The sequence below is a fragment of the Callorhinus ursinus genome, unplaced genomic scaffold, assembly GCF_003265705.2.
Source record: "Callorhinus ursinus isolate GAN/ISIS: 27379988/994484 unplaced genomic scaffold, GSC_fseal_2.0 scaffold37, whole genome shotgun sequence".
Taxonomy (NCBI): Eukaryota; Metazoa; Chordata; class Mammalia; order Carnivora; family Otariidae; genus Callorhinus; species Callorhinus ursinus.
The window spans coordinates 5687950-5712819 of NW_027397099.1; the positions used below are offsets into that span (position 1 = coordinate 5687950).

At 46.2% G+C, this 24870-nt stretch overlaps 2 protein-coding genes across 2 annotated transcripts in view; one reads left to right on the forward strand and one right to left on the reverse strand.

Annotated features, from left to right (window-relative positions):
- SLC7A6OS (solute carrier family 7 member 6 opposite strand) overlaps positions 1 to 5446 on the forward strand; it is a 7344-nt gene extending 1898 nt beyond the window's left edge. Inside the window, exons 3-5 of the mRNA XM_025888821.2 lie at positions 1995 to 2198; positions 3252 to 3369; positions 4663 to 5446. Of these exons, the coding sequence (XP_025744606.1) occupies positions 1995 to 2198; positions 3252 to 3369; positions 4663 to 4793 (453 nt within the window). The 3' untranslated portion in view covers positions 4794 to 5446. The remainder of the gene's footprint in view (positions 1 to 1994; positions 2199 to 3251; positions 3370 to 4662) is intronic.
- A 453-nt stretch (positions 5447 to 5899) lies between these two features.
- SLC7A6 (solute carrier family 7 member 6) overlaps positions 5900 to 24870 on the reverse strand; it is a 35976-nt gene continuing 17005 nt past the window's right edge. The window contains exons 4-11 of the mRNA XM_073880090.1: positions 19447 to 19572; positions 17219 to 17363; positions 16436 to 16559; positions 16130 to 16233; positions 12523 to 12619; positions 10621 to 10770; positions 10326 to 10509; positions 5900 to 9640 (exon numbers count right to left, since the gene is read on the reverse strand). Coding sequence (XP_073736191.1) covers positions 9546 to 9640; positions 10326 to 10509; positions 10621 to 10770; positions 12523 to 12619; positions 16130 to 16233; positions 16436 to 16559; positions 17219 to 17363; positions 19447 to 19572 — 1025 coding nt within the window. The 3' untranslated portion in view covers positions 5900 to 9545. The remainder of the gene's footprint in view (positions 9641 to 10325; positions 10510 to 10620; positions 10771 to 12522; positions 12620 to 16129; positions 16234 to 16435; positions 16560 to 17218; positions 17364 to 19446; positions 19573 to 24870) is intronic.

The window sequence follows — 24870 nt, forward strand, 5'->3', positions numbered from 1 at the left end:
AAAAAAAAAAAAGACTATAGAAATAGAAAATTCTCAAGCTAAGGTTTGCCTCCTCTTGGTAAGCATTTAAAAAAAAAACTTCACTCTTCACTCCTTTTGATAGTTTTTGAAGTTTAAAAACTGAAATTTTAATTCAAAATATATCAAGCAAAAAATATTTAATTGTGGTGCTAATATACTTGGATAACAATTTGGGCATGATGACTACAGCCACTTCTTACCAAAACTAATTGAAGACTGATTCATAAGTTACAAGTCAAATACCTTTTAAAAGTAAACCAGTGTTGAGTGGAATCAAATCAATCAAATAGCTCATTCAGTTTTATAACAAAAACTAGTATATAAACTGATGAAGGATGTGAACACAGATCTTTCTCAACAATGCAATACAAACTGTAAATACATCAAAAAGTGTTTGCTCATTGGGGCACCTGGGTGGCTTAGTCGGTTAAGTGGCTGCCTTAGGCTCAGGTCATGATCTTAGGGTCCTGGGATCAAGCCCTGCATCAGGGAGCCTGCTTCTTCCTCTCCCTCTGCCCCTCCTCCCTGCTTGTTCTCTTTCTCTCTCTCAAATAAATAAATAAAAATTTTTTTTAAAAAGTGTTCGCACATGAAAGAGTGGGACATCTGGCTTGCCAGCAGTCACCTGCATTTGTCGTGCAACAGAAGAGCGATTTAAAAATGGGTAGTGTTGAGAAGGGCAAGAAGATTTTTGTTCAGAAGTGTGCCCATTGCCATACTGTCGAAAAAAGAGGCAAGGCAAGGCATAAGACTGGGCCAAATCTCTATGGTCTATTAGAGCAAAAGGTCGGGCCCCTGGATTTTTTCTTTTTTTTTTTTTAAGATTTTATTTATTTATTTGAGAGAGAGAGCACATGAGAGGGGGGAGGGTCAGAGAGAGAAGCAGACTCCCTGCTGAGCAGGGAGCCTGATGTGGGACTGGATCCTGGGACTCCGGGATCATGACCCGAGCCAAAGGCAGTCGCTTAACCAGGCGCCCTGGCCCCTGGATTTTCTTACAAGGATGCCAACAAGAGGTATCCGGGCACCTGGGTGGCTCAGTCGGTTATGTCTGACTTCAGCTCAGGTCATGATCTTGGGGTCAGAGGATCCAGCTCTGCATTGGGCATGCTCAGCAGGGAGTCTACTTGTCCTTCTGCCCCTCCCCCCGTGTGCAAGAGCTCTCGCTTTCAAATAAATAAGTAAAATAATAAATAGAACAAATGCATCACCTGGGGAGAGGAGACACTGACCAAAGGCAGTCACTTGACCAACTGAGCCACGCAGGCGCCCTTTAATTTTATTTTTAAGTAATCTATACACTGAACATGGGGCTCAAACCCACAACCCAGAGATGAACAGTCATATACTCCACTAACTGAGCCAGCCAGGTGCCCCAGTAATGTTCAGCCTTTCACAGAGATGGTAAATGCCATTTCTAAACTTATAGAAGATTGGTTTTATATTTGGACTGATATAACTGGTTATATTAATATATATGTAAATACTGAGGAAATCCCTTCACCGTCTCATAGAACAGCAAGACTCAGCTGTGTTTCAAGTTGTGTTTGTTAGCCTGTTAAAGGCAAGGGCTGAAGATAAGCTGGCAGTGTCCACTTTACCTTTTTGGTCTTAACTATGCCAATTCGGTTAAAATTACCTGCATCTAAAATGTTGCCTTTTGGGCGCCTGGGTGACTGAGTCATTAAGCGTCTGCCTTCAGCTCAGGTCATGATCCCAGAGTGCTGGGATCAAGCCCCACATCGGGCTCCCTGCTCAGAGGGAAGCCTGCTTCTCCCTCTCCCACTCCCCCTGCTTGTGTTCCCTCGCTCTGTCTCTGTCAAATAAATAAAATCTTAAAAAAAAAAAAAAAAAAGAATCTTGAATCTAACATAGACAACTGTAGAGACTTCCTTCACTCAAATCTTAAATTTCTCCTTTTGGAACTTCCATGTTTTGGATCATGTATGTATCATCTCTTGATTTCTTTACAGACATCTGACCCAGATGTGATCCTCTGCAATTCCATAGAGTTGATTCGTGAACGGCTGACTCTATCTGAGGATGGACCGAGAATTGGGCACCAGGAGGAGCAGAAGGATGACTATGTATATGACATTTACTACTTGGAGATGGCCACTCCAGGATGGATTGAGAACATCCTCTCTGTGCAGCCCTATTGCCAGGAGTGGGAGCTGGTAAGGGGACCCATGAGGATGAGAAGGGTATGAGGTAGCCTAAGCAGTTCTCTAGTCTGGGTGCTTTGCTTCCCTGTGTTCCACATTGCCTCCAATGGGTTCAAGATTGTTCTTAGCTCTTCTTGTCCTTGTTTAAATGGAAAAATTTATTCTAAATGCCTTCTAGGAACCTGGGTTTAGTGCAGGGAATTTTGGGAATGACAGGTACACTGATAATTTTTGCTCTTAGATCTTTTACAAGGTTTGCAACATTGTTTTTATCATTTATTAACACCCACTTTCAGGGGAAAACATATAGGGGCTTATAATAAAGACAAAATAAACCAGAAATTCTTAACATGAATAGGAGTAAAAGCTTTTTTTTTTTTTTAACTGGATCTTAAAAGGGGGGAGACCTTGGATTAAGAAAGCTAACATCCTGACATTTTTTTTTTTTAAAGCAATCTCTACACCCAGTGTGGGGCTTGAACTCATAACCCTGAGATCAAGAGTTGCAGCTCTATTGACTGAGCCAGCCAAGCACCCCTTGACATCATTATTCTTAAAACAAATTCTAAAGTGAGGAGCGGCATCTTATCCCATACCTGCATTGCAACCATTGTCTCACAGTCAGGCATCCACCTTGGATCATTGCATAGTCCCTCTCCCTGTGCCCCTCACACTTAGATTTTGGTTCTGGTTTTCGGCATCACCCGTAATCCATATAATCTCTCTCCCACCTGGCTGTCCAAAAGTTTAAAGATCACTGCCAACACTTACTCAGAGGTCTCTCTCATCCCCACCCTGGTGTGTTCCCTTCTGGAGTTCATCCTATCCCACCAGGAATGTGATGGCTGGAGCTAGACTCTGAGTGAGGAGTAGGGCTGCTGTCTCTACCTTGTAGCCCAAGGTTACTACAGCCCCTTGTGCAGCATACTCAGACCAGCTCCTAGGCTGCCTCTTTTCCACACAGTGCTCTTAAGTGATTTTTTCAAGTTGGTCTGCTAATAGCTTCTCCTACAGCACAACCTTAGAGGTTTTGACTTATACTCATGTTTGTGTTGAGATGTGCAGGTGAATGATGACCAGCAACCAGAAGATATTTATGAAGATGATGATGATGAGAATAGTGAGAATAACTGGCGCAATGAGTATCCAGAGGAGGAGAACACTGATGGAGATGAGTCCAGAGGTACATGGGTGACGGCCTTGGATGGGAAGGGACTAGTGGGATCCAAGACTGAGTTGTGAGCATGGTTAACAAGTACATCTTAACTGGCTTTCCTTCTCTGCCATTGAACTCCCAACAGCTCAACCACAAGCTGTTAGAGCTATAGGAGCCCCAAGAACGAGAGTTTCCGGGGGAAGCCTAGGTTCAAATCCTTAGTTTTTTTTTTTTTTAAGAGTGTGTTTTTTTTTTAAAGATTTTATTTATTTATTTGATAGAGACAGACACAGCAAGAGCAGGAACACAAGCAGGGGGAGTGGGAGAGGGAGAAGCAGGCCTCCTGCCGAGTAGGGAGCCCGATGTGGGGCTCAATCCCAGGACCCTGGGATCATGACCTGAGCCAAAGGCAGACACTTAACGACTGAGCCACCCAGGCGCCCCTCAAATCCTTAGTTCTGTCATTGCCTATCTGTAGGTCTTGGGGAAGTTACTTCACCTCATGGAGCCTCATCCTCTCTCCAGAAAACAAGAGAATATTGCACTAACTTCAGTGGTTGGGATTAAGGGAAACAGCTCAGTGTCTCTTCTCTTGCTTCAGTCAAGAAGGTATTGGAGGGACGCCTGGGTGGCTCAGTCGGTTAAGCGTCTGCCTTCGGCTCAGGTCATCCCAGGGTCCTGGAATCGAGTCCCACATCGGAGCCCGCTTCTCCCTCTGCCTGCCTCTGTCTCTCTCTCTGATAAATAAAAAAAAAAAGGTATTGGAGAGGTTTGCCAGTTGGAGCAGGGCTAGGATTTTGACAGATCAGTTATCTAACTTCTCAAGAAATTGTTTTGTTTACATTTTGAGAAAGATGCAACACAGACATGGTACCTGGGGGAAAGAGGAAGGAAAGATACTCTGGTGACATGGATCCTTCAGGGACTATGTTCTTTGTGCCAACAAAAAGAATTTCTTGGTGTCTGTTAATGGAGGGACAGTTAATTAAACTGTGAATATTCTATTGGGGAAGTACTGATAAGTTAAAAGGATAGGGCAGACGTGAAATTATGTTTACAGTATGACTACAACTATAATAACAAAAAGAAATCCTATACTTAGGGGAGAAATGAAAAAATACTCCCCGTGTTCTTGAGGGATTTGGTTTAGGTAGTAGAAACGGGCTTGCCTTTTTTTTTCCCCCCTAAATTCTCTTTACTGAGCAAGTATCGTAGAAGGGAGAACAGCAACAACAACAAAAAAAACCAGACCTTCCTGAGATGGGAAATGATTATCATGGTCACCTAGAAACTCAGAGCCCATTCCTGTTACCATTCTAGGCTCTGATGAATATGACAGCCTCAGCGAAGAGGAAAGAGGCAACAGCAGACCACAGATGTGGAGCAAATACCCTTTGGATGTGCAGAAGGAGTTTGGCTATGACAGCCCCCATGACCTGGATTCAGACTGATGATCCTGTAATATATATGAAGTTCAGTTATGTGCCCTGAGGGCTCTGACTGCAGCTTCAACCATCCTGCTAACATCCCTGGGTTTTCTAGCTTAACACAAAAGGAAAAACCGTGTCCAGCAGCACCATCCTACCAGTGAAAACGTGTGCTAAAGGACTGTGTCTTTTTCAGTAACAGTAGGGCCCCTTAGCCTCAATCAAAAGTGACTTTACAGTCTGGGGGAAAAAATGCCATTTGTGAAGCTTCCTGGCCTGGGGATTTTCCCATTCTCCTCCTGTGCTAAAGCCAGTAAGTGGAAGAGAAACTTCTGTTTCCTCAGCACTAAGCTTTAGCTTTCTCATACCACCAGGCCACTGCCTCCACTAAAAGCCTGTTTCTTTTGATAGACGGAATCTAGAAGGGCTACATGGGGTCCCTTATAGCAACACCGACGGGATAGTGGTGGCCATAGTGGTGGCTGTTGGAGAGGGAAGTAGAATCTGCCTGAGCTCTGAGAGGTTTTAAGTTAATAGCTGTCTCCATCGCCCTGCTTCCTGACTCTGATAATGGTTGTAAAGACTGCTGTCTTCCTTTGGCAGTGGTGCCAGGGAGAACAGGATGTATGAATGTGATACTGTGTGTTTAGTAAAAATTAAAGGGAACAAGAAAATTCCTTGAAAACCTTTTTTTTGGGCGCCTGGGTGGCTCAGTTGGTTGAGCGACTGCCTTCGGCTCAGGTCATGATCCTGGAGTCCCGGGATTGAGTCCCACATCGGGCTCCCTGCTCGGTGGGGAGTCTGCTTCTCCCTCTGACCCTCTTCCCTCTTGTGCTCTCTCTCTCTCATTCTCTCTAATAAATAAATAAAATATTAAAAAAAATTTTTTTAAAAAAGAAAACTTTTTTTTTTTTTTAAGATTTATTGAGAGAACACAAGCAGGAGGAAGGGGCAGAGGAAGAGGGAGAGAATGATCCTCAAGCAGACCCTGCATGGAGCACAAAGCCCAATGGGGGAGGGGGAGTTCCAGGCCCCCCAAACCATGACCTGAGCCAAATGCAAGAGTTGGCCACCTAACCAACTGAGCCACCCAGGTGCCCCTACTTAAAAACCTTTTAAATCTGAATGTCTTTTTTTTTTTTTTTTTAATTTTATTTATTAGGAGAAGCAGGCTCCCCACTGACCAGGGAGCCTGACACAGGGCTCAATCCCAGGACCCTGGGATCATGACAGGAGCCGAAAGCAGATGCTTAACTGACTGAGCCACCCAGGTGCCCAGATTGCAATGTCTTTTTTTTTTTTTTTTTTTAGATTTTATTTATTTGAGAGAGAGAGAGAGAGCATGAGAGGGGGGAGGGTCAAAAGGAGAAGCAGGCCCCCTGCCGAGCAGGGAGCCCAATGTGGGACTCAGTCTCAGCACTCCAGGATCATGACCTGAGCCAAAGGCACTTGCTTAACCAACTGAACCACCCAGGCGTCCCCAGATCTCAGTGTCTTTACATATGTTTTCCCACTGTACACACTCTCTCCCTACCGTCCACCAAAGATGGGGGGAGGGGGTTAGTGAGACAGAAGTTTCAGGATTGACCTTAGACACTAAGGACTTTAGGCAGGTGAGGAAAAGGAAAACATATCCTAAACATAGCTTTCCAATGAGAAAGGTCAACTATTCACAGCACTCACCAAAAACAGTGATCAATTCTGTTACCAGAACTTAGATTCCTTGTAAGGAAACCCTGACCCTACTTCTTTCCATACCACAAATGTCTTAACTCTGAGTTGGCATTTATTCTTCTAATGTAACATTGTCCCACAGAACTTTGTGCAGATGGATATGTTTAGTAGTAGCCACTAGCCACATGTGGCTCAGCTCTTGAAATATGATTAGTGCACCCGAGGAATCAAATTTTTTATTTTAATTAGCTACCTGTGGCTAGTAGTTACTATACTGGACAGCACAGGTCTAGGAAAACAATCTTTGGTTCAAAATGTGCCTTCTTGGCACGTGGCACAGACTCACTATCATGTACACAGGGATAGGTCTTCCCACATCTTTTAAGATTTCCTATCTCTCTTTTTCCATCCTGCCTCCACCCTTTCTTTCATTCTGTATTCATTTTGTAGGTCTTCACCTACATGAGTTCTTATCCGCATGTTAAACCTGCCTACGTGGTTAAATTCTGTATGTTCACATCCTCAGGCTCTTGCAGTTAAGAAAACCAGTGAAACCATCCTAGCTCTCCACAAAGGTACAATTCAGTGTTGTGACAGGCAGCGACTTACATGTCTAACAGTAGTCCTCTTAGTCTTCTGTAGGCATAGAAACAAAGGATTAGAAACCACTCCGTGCCATTATAATGTGCTCACTGCTGTTTATGTACCGTTAAAGTCTGCCAACACGAAAGGGCTGACAACCTCACATACTGTACCTACTGCAAAAGGGATTAGCACACCAGGAGAAGGACTGAAGGAGACGAACAACAGAGACCTTGCAGAAATTTAATTCCACCATGAAGCTTGAGTGCTGTAGGGAGCCTCTGGCTTCGCTCCCACAGAAGGGTTCCTGGGTGAAGTCTGTATCCAGCACAGAGAGGAAGAATGTGGTTGCCATCCAGTAATGAGAGGAGGACGACATGGCTCACTAAGCTTGTCCTGGGGCACTTAAGGCGTGAGGCCCGTGCTTCTCCGGGGAGCCACTGGGGGCAGCAAGTTCCTGGGATTAGCTGGTCATTTGCTTCAGTGGAGAAAGCTAAAACCTGGGTCAGGTATCCTTAAGACAAGCACACTCTGCTTAAAGGATTAGCTCCAGAGGATCCCTGGGATAGGTGCCATCTTGGCTCAGGCAGGAGTCATGTTTACATACTCCAGGCAAGTCAGCCTTTGCATAAGACTCCCTGTTGCCAGGAAGGAATTTGCTGTGCAAATCCCCAACCCATGACAGTAAGAATGTCCCCTCATTTTCTCATCCATGCATGCCCCGAATGGAAGGCAGCTGTGATCATGCTCCCCTAAATTGTCTTTATTGAACAAGTATGGCCAAGGTTACTGCCCTGGCCATTTGATGGAAAAGAATGTTCAGAAAGGGAGATTGCCTCATAGTTCTTGTCTTTACCATTGACCAGTTCTAAAACGAAAGGATAAGAAGTCCAGGCATGGGGTTAGCCAAGTCAGCAGGTTCCTCTGGACCCAGGATGACAGTAGGGAGTCTCTGGATGCCCTCCCACAGAAGGGTTCCTGGGTGAAGTCTGGACAGTTGTATAGTCCACTGCAACCATGGCTGCCCACAGGGAACATCCATTAGGCCTGACTTGGATGCTAAAGCACACCCTGAGCACCAGAATTAGTTGCTTCCAATCATGCAGCCTGCTGAGGAGCCAGATTGAGGTTGAAGCAGCTTTGTCCCCCAAAGTCTTCTCTGACCTCCAAAGGGAGAAAATAGAAGTCCACGCAAGTACCAAGCTCTTCCTGAGACTGCAGGCCCGCCAGACCTCCAGCAAAGGGAGGCAGACAGGACGGGAATGCACTATCCTGATGATCCACACCAAGACAGTTCAGAGTGTAAACGAAGCCCAGTGTCGGGGACAGAAGAGGAGGATGCAGTCTGGTGTGAGGTTTTTGGAAAACGGAAATGACCACTTCTAGCACCAAGTTGGGCTTGCGTGGGTCTGCACAGCAGTTCCTCACACCAGCCCTGACAGAAACAAGCTATTTGGTGGCTTGAGTCCATGAGATGTTCTCTAAGCCACTGAACGGCTGAGAGAATCCAGGTAATCCACTTGAATTCTAAAACAGTTTATGTCCTCCTAAAGTTCATACCAGAAACCAGAGATTTACCTTCTATCATCTAGAATAAGGACCTGAGGTCTCAAGTAAAATAAGGGATTATCTTTCAGAATAGCAGTATTATCAGACTTCTGACTCATGAATTTGTTCATTCGTCCTTGCTGATTTGAGCCAGGTGCTTATAATCTGTGACCTACTAACTAAAGTGTAACCAATACATGAGTAAAAAAAAAAAAATCTTTAAAGTTCACCTTTGCAGCTAAGACTCAACAGAAAATTGTGCGTAAAACCAAGCAAAAAAAAAACTCTGTGATCAGAGGCTGACCCACCACACAGACACACCTCTAAGGGCAGAGGGACTCGGTTGGGGGTACTTTGAGTTTTTAAACACAATCAGCTTTTTGCATCCTGTAGATGAATAAACACCAATGCTCTGCTAGAATTGGTGTCCTGGATTAAATATCAATAAATAATGAAATACAACTGTCTTCCCAGGGAAAGATTTTGAGTCAGAGGAAGAAATGGTAGCATTTCAGGCCTCTAGAGTCAGTGCTTGGACCATCACAGGAAATCTTCCCATAAAGCAGCCCCATTTGTAGAGGCTCCTGATTCAAACCTCAAATAACAAATTCAGAACCACCAGCCACATCTATTAACCTAGCACTCCCTCTTCTCCCGTTGCAGTTCGCCAAGTGTTTGGTAAACTGTACCTACTCACCAGGAATAAAACTAAACAACTATTCCCCTGACGAAGCCCTCCCCACCACCACCCTCTATAAAGTTCCCATCTTCAGGCTTGCCTTGGAACCTGAGTCTCCCGTAGCTTACCAATGAGAGTGACCACCAGAGCAGGCCATCAGCCCTGAGCCCCCCTGATACAATGTGGGCCACCACACTCCTTTAGAACAAGAGGGGTGGGCCTGTAGTCTTGTCATCTGGACTTTGGTGGCTGTGGTTGGCCTTCCAGGCCTCAAGAGAGATCACCTGTGGCCTCTAGTCCGTTTTCCTCTCAACCTTTTTTTCTTCAGCTACATCAAGCTCAGTCAGGACGCAAAAGCAAAGCTGCTGGGTGACTTTGGTGACAGCAGCTAAATGAAAATAGAGAACAGAATTCAGCAAGCTGACAGCTACAACCTCAATATGAACACCCCAAAGTTGATTAAAGCAGATCTGTGGCTCCCTCCCACCTGTCCCCTGGGTATCCTGCACCAGGCTTTGCCTCTTACCACCAGCAAGCCTCACTGTCCTTCATTATGTGCCCAACCAGAAAGTAATGCATGACTCCTCATCTTCCCACATGGATTACACTTTTAAAAGCGAGTGTTTTAACCCCAAAATAGGACTCTAAAGTTAGAACTAAAATGCTCAAGATCAAAAGGGAAGGGCGCCTGGGTGGCTCAGTTCGTTAAGCGACTCCCTTCGGCTCAAGTCATGATCCTGGAGTCCTGGGACTGAGTCCCACATCAGGCTTCCTGCTCAGCAGGGAGTCTGCTTCTCCCTCTGACCCTCTTCCCTCTCGTGCTATCTCTCATTCTCTCTCTCTCAAATAAATAAATAAAATCTTTAAAAAAAAAAAGGTAAAAGGGAAGAAGTCATGTGGAGCAACCAGGTCTCATGGTCTCTAGCACATCACTAGTATAGGGGCAGCTGTTAGCCACCACTCCCACCTCTGCCTGCATCTGCGCACCACACACACACACTGTGAATAACAGGCATCTGTGCAACACACACACACACACACACACACTGTGAATAACAGGCAAAAAAGCTCACCCAGGACATTTCGAATAAGGACTGGCCTCTGGGACTCAGGCAAGTAAACACCCACGAAGTAGACAGGAATCCCAGAGAGGGCAATCCCAATGCCAATGAGGGAATTGATGGTGTCACTGTATAGAGGCACAATCACCAGGAACAAGGAGCATATGCAGAACACGATGGGAAAAAACAGGCTCAGCTGAAATGAAGGGAGGTGAGATATTAGGTAAAGTGCTATGGGGGAACAGGGTTTAGAGAAGTCACGGTGGGGAGAGGGCCCATCCCTCCTAGTCTATCCAGAGTCACTGACCTTGAGAGGCCGGGGTCGCTCAGGCTCCTTCCAGCGAAGATAGAGCTGTCCAGCAACAGACAGGCCCACAAAGAACCAATAGCTGAAGCTGAAGTAGTTGATGAGCAGGAAAACATCTTCCACAGTGAGGTAGATGAGTGTCATGGTACACTGGAAGGGGACGGGATGGGAGGAGGAGTGGGCATTGTTACCACCAGGCCACCCCAGGAGACTCCAACCACCCAGCAATCAGTACCAGATCATCTGCTCACCGCTGATTTAGCTTACCAGGTTACCTCCAGTTCTTTCCATTGACCCCTTGGCATTAGATAGGTCTAATCTCTGTATTAACCTTCAAGGTGGCATCGCTCCCTCTTCTGTTGGCCCTTCCTACACACAATGTCTCCCTTCTTTTTGCAAGCACTTTAATAACAAGCCAGACTCCTTTCTCCTGATGGCAGACAGTGAGGCCCTCCTCACTTTGATGCACCAACCTCAATATGAATCACTTTCCCCTCTGGATACCATTACTCCTGAGTCTCAGCTACCTGGCATACAAACTGAGTATATGCCTCCAGAACCATCTCACTGTCCTGGGGTCTTAGAAATGCAGATTGACAAAATGGATCTATACCCCTGATAAGAGAGGTATGACAGAATTTGACCTCTAGAACAAAAGAGTCCTAGAAGACAAGTCAGGGACTAGAGTCCTGTGACATGGTCAGATTTACTTAAACTTCAAGAATATGGAGTTCCCCCACCTAATCTTTTCACCCAGATTATCAACAAAGGGTTTAAAACAAAAAGGGCCCATTCTAGGGAATGAAGGGGGACCGTATTGGGAAAACTGGGGAGATGATTAAAAGACAAGATGTCAAATCTTCCCTAAATTTATAAATTCAGTGCTATCCCAATCAATATACTGAGAGGATTTCTGTTACTTTGACAAAATACAAAGTTCATAATGATAAACACAAACGTGATAATTGCCAGGAAAATTCCAGGGGTAAGAAGAAACCAAAGAAGTATCCTTAATCGTCTTTAGATTGCAGAAATTCAGTATAAAGCTAAATAACGAAGCTTGATACTAATGGCGAGGAAGGGTTGAGCTGATGAAAACTATTTAAGGGGTATACAATTGTACTTGGCACATATGAAGCACCATCTAATATATATAAATCTATGATATCTAGGGCACCTGGCTGGCTCCTCAGTGGAGCACATGACTCTTGATCTCAGGATTGTGAGTTCAAGCCCCATGTTGGGTGCAGAGATAACTTAAAATCTTTAAAAAAAGAAATCTATAAAGTCTATAATATGAAAAGAAGTCCCTAGGTAGTTGGTATACAACTGGCCTGGCTCTTCTAAATATGATTTAATTAAAGTTAAAAAAAAAAAAAAAAAGCAGGGGCACCTGGCTGGCTCAGTCAGTGGAACATGGGACTCTTAATATCAGGGTCATTAGTTCAAGCCCACATTCGGTGTGGAGCCTACTTAAAAAAAAATTTAGGATTGCCTGGGTGGCTCCATCAGTTAAGCATCTAACTCTTGATTTTGGCTCACTCATGATCTTAGGGACGTGAGATGGAGCCCTGCATCAGGCTCTGCACTCAGTGCAGGGTCTGCTTGGGATTCTCTCGCCTACTGCCCCTCCCCCTCCCCCCTGCTCACACTCTCTGAATAAATAAATACATAAAATCTTTCAAAAATAAATCTCACAAACTTATTTTTATATTCTTTTGTACAATTTGCCTTCTCTCCTATAACTATGTTTTACTTTTATATTTTTTAAAACTTTAAGAAAAAAGAAGAAACACTGAGAGACTTGGGAAATATCTTAAGCTAGTATACCTCCCACCCACAGTCGTCTCATAAAGTCAGCAGGAGTACTACAATTCTCCACACTCCCCCAGCAGAGCTTACATTGAACAGTAAAGCAGGGATGGGTGTAAAACGTTCAATGTGGATCATGGACAGAACATCCGGGAGGTGGCCCTCACGGGAGCCCACGAAAAACAACCTAGAAGGATAAGAAATGTGTCAGGATGATCCTTTCACTTGGCCATATAGCCACACTCCTCACTTGACAAACTAGGCTCAGAGCTCCAGAAAAACACAGGAGGCAGTCAGTCTCTCAGGAGTATCCCATGTTCTCAATGCATGCCCAACACCCACCCTCCCTCACCCTCACCCCTCAACTTTTACCCATAGATGTCTCCAACCTCCAACCATGGGTACTTCAACATTATCCAGGAATGCCCTACCCCTCTGTTGGCCATGGACACCCCCGAGCCCCTCAGCTATGAAACCCACCATTAACCAACGGATGCCTCACCCTGCCATCACTCACTGCCACCCCAATCCATTCCATCAGGGGTACTCCCACTCTGCCACCCCACAGATTTCATACTTAACACAATGGCTTTTTAAAGGGCAGCCAGCCTTCTGTTGTGCTCTCTATATAACTTCCCTGAGCTCCTGATACATGATACAACAGGACAAGCCTGGGGCTCAGAGACAACCCAGGGTTCCTCTCTGTCCCTAAAGAGCCCTACTGTTTGAGAAACAGAGCAAGAGAGAAATGAATTGCCAGCCAGGGTAGTCAGCATCATCATGGAGCACAAAGCACTCACCAGGCTTGGGGGTGGGCTGGGGGAACAGAAAACTTCACAAGAGATGACCACATCTGGGCTGTGAAGAACTGGAGTTTGCCAGAAGGTGAGCACATGGGTGGGAAACAGCATAGGCAAAGGCAAAAGAGGCTTGAAGGAGTGGAAGAGGGTGGCCTCCTTGAGGTTGGTACTAGAATGCCTACAGTCCCAGGTTAGAGTGTGTGAGGAAACAGCTGGGAGGAACCTGCACGAGGCCATGCTGTGGAGTCTGAACGAACACTGAGAGCCTGCTGTGGCTCTGAAGTAAAGGCCTGACAGGATTTGACACAGAGACGCTGGTGGCATCATGGACGCCAACTAAAGCAGGGAGAAGCTAGGGTATAGGGAGAAGGCCAGATAAAGTAATCCGTGGGGTGCCTGGGTAGCATAGTCAGTTAAGCCTCCAACTCTTGATTTGGGCTCAGGTCATGATCTCAGGGTCATGGGATCGAGCCCTGCGTCATGCTCCGCGCTCAGCGCACAGTCAGCTTGTGACTCTCTCCCTCTGCCCCTCCCCCCACCTCCCAAATAAATAAATAAATCTAAAAAAAAAAAAGTAATCTGTGATAACTGTCCTATAAGAGAGGAGGCCTGAATGAGGGTAGACACCCTGGCTGAAGAGAAAACAAGACAGATGTGACCTCAATCAAATCTGGTGATCCTTTGCATGTGAGTGTGTGTGCATGCATGTACATTTTTGAGCTGGGAGAAGAGGATGAACACCAAGGGAAAAATAGAGGCCAAGCAAGGAGACTCGACAGCACATAATAACACAACTAAAGACAAAGCACAGGTGGAGTGCACTGAGCTACTTGTGAGTCATCCAGATGGAGCCACAGGAGTTGATGATAGCATCTGGAAAGGTTGTAGGGCAAGATGGTGGGAGTTGGCTCACAGGTTAATAATCTGCACTGGGCAGGGCGCCTGGGTGGCTCAGTTGGTTGAACGACTGCCTTCGGCTCAGGTCATGATCCTGGAGTTCTGGGATCGAGTCCCGCATTGGGCTCCCTGCTCAGCGGGGAGTCTGCTTCTCCCTCTGACCCTCTTCCCTCTCGTGCTCTCTCTCTCTTATTCTCTCTCAAATAAATAAAATCTTTAAAAAATAATAATAATCTGCACTGGACAGAGAAGAAATATGGTAGAGGGGATGCTGGAAGGGGATAATGTGCAAGCAGAGCAAAAGTGTCTAGTACAAAGCCAAAAACAACTACATAGGTAATAAAAGAAAAAGCGAGAAGTTAACACAGAGACAATTGTACGTTACCTCCACATCACTGCAGTCCCCTTGTGTGCTGGTCCAGACTCTTACCCTCTGATGCCCACCCCCACCCGGTCAATGCCACAACACAGCTGAGTGAGCTTAAAACGTACCTACTGTGTTAAGTATTTTAAGAAGAATGAGAGCCATTTGGAATGTCTTGGGCATTGATAAGGGTAAGGCTATGGGAAACACCATCTTTGGGAAGGGTAACTTGTTAAGAGTCACATCCAGTGCAACCCTGGCCGTACCAGGTTGAAGTAAGGGAAGATACCACACCGTTTTCCAAGAATTTGATCTATTACTCTGGTTACCCAAGGGAGGCCCCAAGTACATGGACTGTGGTGTCAAAACCAGTAAGAAAAACAAATAGGACAGGGGCGCCTGGGTGGCTCAGTCGTTCAGCGTTTGCCTTCAGCTCAGGTCATGATCCCAGGGTCCTGGGATCGAGCCCCGCATCGGGCTCCCTGCTCTGCGGGAGGCCTGCTTCTCCCTCTCACACTACCCCCTGCTTGTGTTCCCTCTCTCGCTGTGTCTCTCTCTGTCAAAAAAATAAAATCTTTAAAAAAAAAAAGTTCCCTTTAAAAAAATAAAAGAAAAATAAATAGGACAAAAAATTATTTCTTTTATTAATTCATCCTCTTACCTGTTCACGTAGAAAATAGTTACTGAATGCCTATTACACTCCCAGCCCTGGGGACAGCAACATTTATATGGTGAGTGAAAGAGAAATCAGGAAAGAAGGCTTCCTCTCAAATATGAGAGTGTTACAGAGTCACAGGAATAGTTTCAGAAGCAGAGGGCGGTAAGCATCACTGGCTTCAGGGGTCCAGTAGGAAAAGGACTAGAAGCAGGCTAAGGAGATCACAGGGACACTTCATAAGAGTATTTTTTAGGTAGCAGAAGTCCAAGTGTAATGGCTAGAAAATAAGTGGCAGTCAAAATGCAGACCATTCCCTGAAGAAGTATGTCCAGAAAGGAAGAAGGGAGATGAGAAAAGCTGGTTTGTGACTTCACTGAGCGGAGATGAGAGAAGCTTGTGCAGAGCTGGCTCCTACTGGAATCCACCAAAGAGAAGGGCCAAGTGATGAAGCCATGTGCTAAGAAGAGGGGTAGTGCTAAGAAGAGGGGTAGTGCTGGGGCCCTGAAACCAGGTAGCAGAGTCAGCCTGGAAAAGCAGAACTCCTTTCTCTGAAACAACAGGAAGGACAAACACTCTTATAGAGAAGTGTCTACAAAGAGAGGAGAACAGAGCCTGCCTGTCAGCTTCGGTGATTTCTGTGAAGTGAGGGGGCAGAGTCACCCTGTACCAATACCTGGTACACGGCAAGTGATCACTAATAATCTTCTCTACTCCAAGCTATAACCTTCCTCCCCTCTGCCTCTCACCAATCCATCATCGCCTCAGATGGAAGTATGAGCTTCAAGCATACGAATGTCTGCACGAAGGCCAGCTGATGCATGCACACAGTGTACACACACACACACACACACACACACACACACACATACACACACACCCTGTACACATCTAAAAGAAAGAAGGGCTCTAATGGGCTCACCTGGAGCCTCAGAAGATTAAATACTGCAGTCTGTTATTGGTAAAGCAGAAACACATTACCTTGATGAAGCAAAGATAGATGCATTGAGGCCCCCAAAGCAGGACAAGGCAACAGCAATGGGAATGGTCCAGCTGAACATGCCAAATGTCTGGTCAGCAAATGTCTGGGGACAGAGCACAGAAGTCCCTCAGCACAGGACAGGGTTTCATAAGCCACCTGTACCTACGCTGTCAGGACAAACACCGTCACTGCCGAGCAGCCCGCCCTCTAGCCTGGACCCATCATCTCACCCTGCAGCGCCGGCAGGGCTTAGAGAGAGACTGAGCCCTTCAGTATTATAAGATGATGAGCAAATGGGGACTCACCACAGCCACGGCATCACTGTCAAGGACATCTGAAATGCTCAGCACTGTGTAATAGGCCACATTGGTCAGGATGTAGATGAGCGTCACAATTGGCATAGAAATCCCAATGGCCAGGGGCAAATTTCTGTCAGGACAAGTAAGATAGGACTACCTAGAATCAACTCTCTTTGGAGTCAAAGTTCACCCAGGGATTTTTCGAAAATTTAACAGTTCCCTGGCTCTAAGTCTTTGAGGCAGGCTCCCCTTTCCCACATGGTCTAGGGGGGTTTATGAATCCCATGCTCCTTTCTGCTGAGAAACAGAGAGAAAGAGAAAGAGACCGACCCTTCTCTGTGAAAATAGCTGGGGCTCAATATTTGATCCTTGCCACAAGAGAACCAGTGGGTCCCACGGAAGGAGGAGCAGTGTCCTTCAGGGACTGGAGGCCAGGCTAGGAACCTGAATGCCCAGAATAAGCTTCTGGCTCCCCAGGCTTCAGTGTTAGCACCAGAGCACAAGGTTCTAACACCTTAGCCTGAGCTGGGTCAGCTACTGCCCACTGGAGGATCTCTCCACAAGCAAGGACCTGGGGGATCCTCCAGTGTACCCCGAGGGTGAGGAGCAAGGGGCTTTCCCACCTTCACTCGTTCCCAACCTAGCCCCTAATCTCTCTGAGTTAGAGAAGGAGTAGGGAGAGGAAGAAGGGATGAGAGAAAGAGAAGGGGGAGGGAAGAGGGCAAGTGTGCCCACTATCAGCAGGAGTTCCAGCCAAGTTGGGGAGTAAGAGTGTGATCCCACCGTTACCTTTCTGGGTTTTTGATTTCTTCTGTTACAAAATTAAGGGTGTCCCAACCTGAGTAAGAGAAGAGGGCAGAGTAGAGGGCAAGAGAGAGGTCTCCCATGTCCCAGGAGGAACCCTCAAAGGCGTCCTGAAAGTGCTCAGAGTGTCCTGTGGGGACAAAGGCAGGCAGGGGAAGAAGGGGTTCAGTGAAAAGGAAGAGAAAGAAGAAGGAGGGGAGAGATGGAAGGTATAAGGAGAAAAACAGGGAGAGGCAGTAAGAAAAAGGAAGCAAAGATGGGGAAAAAGAGAGGAGGGTCAAGAAAAGAAGGGAAAAGCAAGCAGGCAGAGGGAAGAAAAAAAACATAGTTTAACATCAAAAGAACAACCACCAGCTCTCCCCGTACTTTTTCACCCCAACCATTCCCTCTAGAAAGTGCATATTCCTCGGGGCGCCTGGGTGGCTCAGTCTTTAAGCGTCTGCCTTCAGCTCAGGTCATGATCCCAGGGTCCTGGGATCGAGCCCCGCATCGGGCTCCCTGCTCCACGGGAAGCCTGCTTCTCCCTCTCCCACTCCCCCCGCTTGTGTTCCCTCTCTCGCTGTGTCTCTCCCTATCAAATAAATAAAATCTTAAAAAAAAAAGTGCATATTCCTCTAGCAAACTATGCAATCTCAGGAAAACACAGGCATTCCTGGCGGCTTTCTGAAGTGATAACACCTTTTCCAGAAAAGCTCTAATGAATTTCTAAGTGACCTCACAGTAGGCCAGAGCTCTTCTTCCTATTTTTTAGAAAGAACCCTGTTTCACATAAAGGAGGTATTTTTAATTAACAATTAGGCCTTCCTGTGGAACTGTGTCTTGTGGACAAAACCGCCGCACAATTTGGTCAAATAGTTTCCTCATTCTCATGAAGAGAATTCTGTTGCTCTACTTGCACAGGCTGCAGTTGCATGTGGCAGGAAATCACAGGCTATGTAAGAACTGAGGTCTTCTTATCTCTCACTAGGCCTGGGGTAGCCCTGAGCCACTTCCACCCTTAGAGAGCCAGCCTAGGCACCTGTCATTCTCTTTAGAGGCCTCTGGAGACCACACACTTGAAAGCCAAGGGAGCAGCACCTGCCTGCCCAGGAGAAAGACCTTCTGGACACAATGGAGGTTTTTAACAAGATCCAGATTTATAAGAAAGCCTGCCATCACCCCCTGCAAAAAGTAGACCTATTCCTTCAATGTGTCAAAAAGGGCTGGGTATGCAGCAAGAGAAGGGAAAATAGAGGTTTTCATGCCCCAGGCGTGTCAGTCATCATACATAGCAATTAAGGCACAGATCTTGATAGGAGCATAACTCAGCTACCCTAGTTGACCCCAAGATGTTCCTGGGACTCAAGGACATCGAGGTGGCTGGCTGTACTAACTTGGCACAAGTTCACAAAGGTACTGGACCAGCTGCCAAGACAGACAGAGCTTTCTGAACTCCAAAACCATTTTGTGTTTAATCCAATGAATCTGAGATGGGGGTCTCAGCTCTCCCTGGTAAATGTAAACATGGCTGAGTTTAGTGTCAGGCAATCTAGAGAATGACTGAGATCTCCTTGGCCAAAGATACCTCAAGACTTCCCTAAGAGCTCAGGAGACCTTGTCTATCCTCACTGCCAGTCCACTCCGGTTCAGGAATGAAAAGCTTTCTAAAGCCAACATGCAGGAAAGTCAGTGCCAACTTCATACTATTTTATTATTTTACTGAGAGCTGACTTTGAGACCGAATGTTAAATAAAAGCAAATCCAGATGAAAAGTAAAGGCTGCAAAATAACCACTCATTTCTATACTCCATCTATCCCACATACACACCTACCCACTCCTCTCAAGGACGGCCAGGTTTTCCTATTCACTGCCTGGCAGTCACAGACCAAAAACAGGGCCAAGCAGGGCTCACTCTATCCCCACCAGCTACATTTATGATCCAATTACACAAGATCCAGGTTTCAAAAACTCCTGGGCTCCCAGCTGCCTTCTTGCAATGTTCCCAGCCTCCACACAGGGAAAGCAGCCCTGAGGGAGTGACTGACTCATGTTCAGCTGGCCAAGCCAGCCTGGCCCAAGAAGCCCAGGAACAGATGTCTTGTTCTCACTGACAGTCTACAATATACACAGAAAGAGCTAATCAGTAAAGCCAAGATTCCCCATGTCCTCCTTAGGAAATCTAGGCTAACTCCCAGAGTCATCCACCCTCCTTCCCAGCCCAGGCCCATCTTACCCTGGCACAGTTTAACGAGGCCCATGACAATGATGGCAATGAGCGCTAGGACCTTGGCATAAGTGAACGTGTCCTGAACACGTGTGCCCCACTTGACATAAGCACAGTTCACAAATGTCAGCAGACCTAGAAGGAAAAACATAAAGTCACTGGCAGGCTTAAGCTGAGGGCACAGTGATCCAATCTCTTCTTATAGAGAACATCGCTTCTGCCCTATCTGCCTAAAGCAAAGGGGCCAATGGACCAATCAGAGCCTGAAGAACAGGCAATGGAGGGACATCCACCATCTGCCCATCACTGTTAACAAGTAAAGATACAAAGGCACGCATTAACACATTCATAAATTCTGACAGCCAGAATCATTTTTTGGAAATTGCCCCCAGGCCCAAGAATAATGGACTTCACCCGCTCTTTCCCACTCAGACTCCTAACGTTCCAAACCATCCAAGGCACAAAACATTCCCATGGCCACAAGAGAGGCCCATCAATAAATGAGGTGAATTTGAATGCAGGTGGCAAGTCATCTAAGAATTACAAAGACAATGTTTTGTATGTAAGTTCCTGAGAATTTCACATACATCCTTTCAATTAATTCTCACAACCCCAAAATATAGACATTCCTATTCTTGTTTTATAGATGAGGAAACTGTGGCTGAGAGAGGCCAACCATCATTCCTCAGCTTATAAGGACCTCCCCCAATTCCCTCTCCATTTCTATCCAAACTTCCCAATTCTCAGGTCCATGGAGAAGCGAGCTTGTTTGGGCATTCCCCAGGCTCCTGTCTGCACTGCTCGCTTTATTTCCAGTTCCTTGTAGACCTCAGTGTTATCTGGGCCCCGTGCTGGGGGTTCCAGCACCTTACCCCGCTAAACAGGGACTGCTCTCACCCACCAGGAGAACACAAGAACAGAATACAAGGGGCACCACAGTGACACTGCTAAGTACTGCCCTAAGCCTCCAAAAATAGAACTTTTATGTGAACCTCAAACATTATTACAAAATCTTTTGCACTCATCCTCTAAGCCACCTCTATCTACTCCTACACCATTTACTGGTGCCATATATATTCTTTAATTTTAATTTTTTAAAAGATTTTATTTATTTATTTGAGAGAGAGAGAGCACATGAGAGGGGGGAGGGTCAGAGGGAGAAGCAGACTCCCTGCTGAGTAGGGAGCCCGATGCGGGACTCGATCCTGGGACTCCAGGATCATGACCTGAGCTGAAGGCAGTAGCTGAACCAACTGAGCCACCCAGGCACCCTACTGGTGCCATATGTATTCTTTTTTTTTTTTTTTTTAAATATTTTATTTATTTATTTGACAGAGAGATAGAGAGCACAAGTAGGCAGAGTGGCAGGCAGAGGGAGAGGGAGAAGCAGGCTCTCCGCTGAGCAGGGAGCCGGACATGGGGCTCGATCCCAGGACCCTGGGATCATGACCTGAGCCGAAGGCAGCCGCTTAACCGACTGAGCCACCCAGGCGCCCCGCCATATGTATTCTTAAAAGAAATGTCCTTTCCTCCTTGTGCTGCCACAGCCAACAGCATCTCCCACTTTCAAGGTCTAGCTTGGTCACCACTTCCTCTGTAAAACCTTCCCCAAATATACCAGCCAGCTGCTCACTGAGCTGTCTCTCCCTGAACCCTGTAACATTTCCACTTCACAGCACAGATTAGTATCTATGCTATACTCATGTGGACACCTGGCTCAAGGTCTCTCCCTCAGGCATTTACGTGGTGCTTCCCCAAGGAGACCACAAATTATTACGGGGGGAAACAAAAGCATATTGTTTTACTGTTTGCCAAGCAAAGAGGGGAAATGATGAACTCTGGTTGGAATCAAAAGGGTGATGACTCTCACTTAACCACTAATTCCCTAGAGCGAGGCAACTGTCAGAAAGTTCACATTCCTCTACTCAAAGGGAGGAGAGCCTAGAGCCTGTGGAAATAAACACGATGGCTAAATAGGCTCCATAGCACTTTAAGAGCTTTCACTCACTAGGACACCTGGATGACTCAGTTGGTTAAGCATCTGCCTTCAGCTCAAGTCATGATCCCAGAGTCCTGGGATCGAGTCCAGCATTGGGCTCCCTGCTCCAGTGGGGAGCTTGCTTCTCCCTCTGCCTGACACTCCTCCTATTCGTGCGCTCTCTCTCCCTCTGACAAAAAAATAAATAAAAGCTTAAAAAAAAAAAAAAAGCGCCTTCACTCAGTAGTACTTTGGCAAATGACACAAGTGCTCACTAGTCAGTCAGGAGTGGGAGGCAAGAGTCAAATGGGAGGGAAGGCCAAAGGAACGCATGCTGCTGCCCTGCTAATCAAAGTTTGCTGTGTGGGGCTAAGCCTACATCAGCTAGTGTAAGGATTACCTAATTAATAACCACCTGTAATCCACAGACCCCTGTGCAATATAGTAAGCATATTCTGAGGTACCTTCCAGGCCCCTTCTTGGGACTTGCTCCTACTCACCTACCACAGTTGATCACCCAAGCTGAGCCTATTCAATTGCCTTTCCCAGGAACATAGACTGCGGTACCAAAAGACTGAATCTATCTAACAGTCGCAGAGTTGGGAGATACAGCAAGTCAAAGTGACATTCAGGCCCTTGTAATAGAGCAACAAAAACCACAAGAAAACAGAGGAAGGAAGCAGGACTATGAAAAGAAGCAGAAGTGAGAGGGCATGCAGCTTGTGAGAAAAAGCCTAACAGAGAAAGAGAAATACACAGAAGACAGTGGAGATAGAGACAAGAGACAGAGATAAAGAGACAGAGAGAAGGGACAAAAAGAGAGGGAGACAAAAAGATGGACATACACATGAAGAAAGAGATTAGCACACAGTGCCCTGGCTATGCTCACTGTGCTTCCGCCATACAGCACCAAGATATGGATGCAAGATCGGGGAGAGAAGCAGACATAATCCTCAGACCCACTGACAGGCACTCCATCTCACTTCTACTCCTTCTCCCCATTCTGAATGACAGTCGGAAAGATACAAAAGAGCCTGTCACAGTGGTTGCCTCTGGGGAAGAAGACCAAAGCTCTGGAGAGAGAGAAAGACTTTTTCCATTTTATACTATTTTATACTCTTGACTTATTTACCTTGCACATATGCTTCTTCCTCCATAAAAACTACTTAATCTAGAACAATGTGCAGCCAGGGAGCAAGGCCAGGAGTAGGGTGAGGTGAGGGGGGCGCCTGGCGCACAAAATTTAAGGAAACACTCACTTTCAGAACCACTTGGAGAACCTGAGAGTGAGTGCATCCTTAAAGGCTGGCCCCAGGAGTCTTGCTTGCTTCACTGTACTCTCAGCTCTGCCAGAGAACAGAGAGCTCCCAGAAACAGTCTACCAAACAGAAGCCAAGTCCCCTGAATGTTTTCCTGATTCTAAATAAGAAACATTTCACCATCTGATCCTCACCCCTCCAAACCTCCCCAAATTCCCATCCCCATCTAGCACCATAGATTCTATCAGCGCTCAAGCACAAGGCTGGGCCTGGAGGCCAGGTGCTCAGATAAAAGTAACTACCACAATTACAACATCCAAGCCTTCCCTCCTCTTCTGATCTCATGTCCTTGCTGGAAAGCCTACACCAATGAGTGTGGCGTCCATGTGAGGGTCTTCAAGTTCTGGGGGCATGATGCTGGGAAAGGAATACTCAAATAGCAGATCTACACCAAACCCTAAAGTCTCTCTGTGGCAAACACTGCTAGTTATCTTTAAATATCTGTTCCTCCATTTTTCCTTAGTAATAGAAATTTTAGCTAGAGTGTGGCCTGCCTAAATTAAAGCTGACAATGGGGCGCCTGGGTGGCTCAGTTGGTTAAGCGACTGCCTTCGGCTCAGGTCATGATCGCAGGGTCCTGGGATAGAGCCCTGCATCGGGCTCCCTGCTCGGCAGGAAGCCTGCTTCTCCCTCTCCCACTCCCCCTGCTTGTGTTCCCTCTCTCTCTGTCTCTCTCTCTGTCAATTAAATAAATAAAATCTTTAAAAAATAATAATAAATAAATAAATTAAAGCTGACATTTACCAGCCTCTCTTGCAGGCAGTTACAGCCAAGTAACTTAGTTCTTGCCCCAGGGAGGTAAGCAAAGTTTCATATAAATAAGACCTCAGGAAGTCTCTTTGAAGGGCGGAGCATGCCTTTCTTTGTTCTTCCTGTCAGCCACAGTACAGACTAGACAGCTAGAGCTTGAGTAGCCATCTTGGACCACCAGCTAGAAATCACAGGCTGAGGATAGCAGAGCAGTAAGGCAGAAGGAAGGAACCTGGCTCCCTGAAAAATTATGAAGTCACCCTACCAGTCCCATGCTGCCTACCTTTAATATGTGAGAGAAATAAACTTAAATATATTTGAGCCATGCTGCTTTTGGTTTTCAGGTGTTTGAAACCCAAATCAATCCTGGATAATACATGTACCCTAAAACAGAACTGTACCTCTCATATTCTCTTTCTGATGAGGAGATCACTCAGCAATCCGCAGCTATAGTCCCAGTTATGCTGACAGTCACGGCTCCCTTTTCCCACAGCAACAGGGAGGAAGGAACCCTTCCAATTCCTCCCACAAACAAGCTGGGTGTTACTAAGGGGCACTCAAGGACAGAGGAATGCAATCCTTAACAACAACAGCAACAAGGTGGGAGAAGAAAAAAGCTAGGGAGAGACCATCTACAAGTATATTAGGAGAAAAATGTTCTATAACAGTCCAGGAGAGGTAAACCCTTCCAAATGGAAATCCTGGACTCTGGAGCTCCCTCGTGGGACGCATATGAATATGTCAGGTATATGCCTTTTTAAGAATCCTCCTTGTTTTAACTGCACAAATACACACATTTAGTCTTATCAAACCATTCAAGCTCTGTACAGGGGTAGACTCCAGGGTCTTTGAGACTATGGTAAAGACCCAGTCCTTGTGAGTCATGTGACTTTCAGAACATGAAAGCTGTCTATCCATAGCAACCAGTGACCAAAGTAGGGGAGCATAAACTTCCTTCTCAGAACCCTGCCCAGGCCTGAGTCCAAGACAGCAAGAGACAACAGAAAGCTATTCAGGCATTACGCAGTGTTTCTTCCCTCCAATCTCCTCTAATTTAGAAGTCTCCCTCCCCCATTTCCTCCTGCTCCTGCTCCTCTTCACTGTCAGCTTTCCCCAAACCAACCCTGGGGGTTGAGGGAAATGGAGTCTCAGCGGTGAGCAAGCCTCTGCTTTGATGCCAGTGTCAGTGCTGAATGACTTCTACAATGAAACCTTCACAGCAAATATTTTTGAATGACGTGTGTGAGCCTACACAACAGGCAGGATCCCACAAAAATAAACAGACTAAGAAAAATCACCCTTCCAAAATCAAATCAAGTACTCATGGGCACCTGAGTTGCCAATAATACTGCTGGTCAGCTGGCAAGAGGAGGGACCTATGGGCCT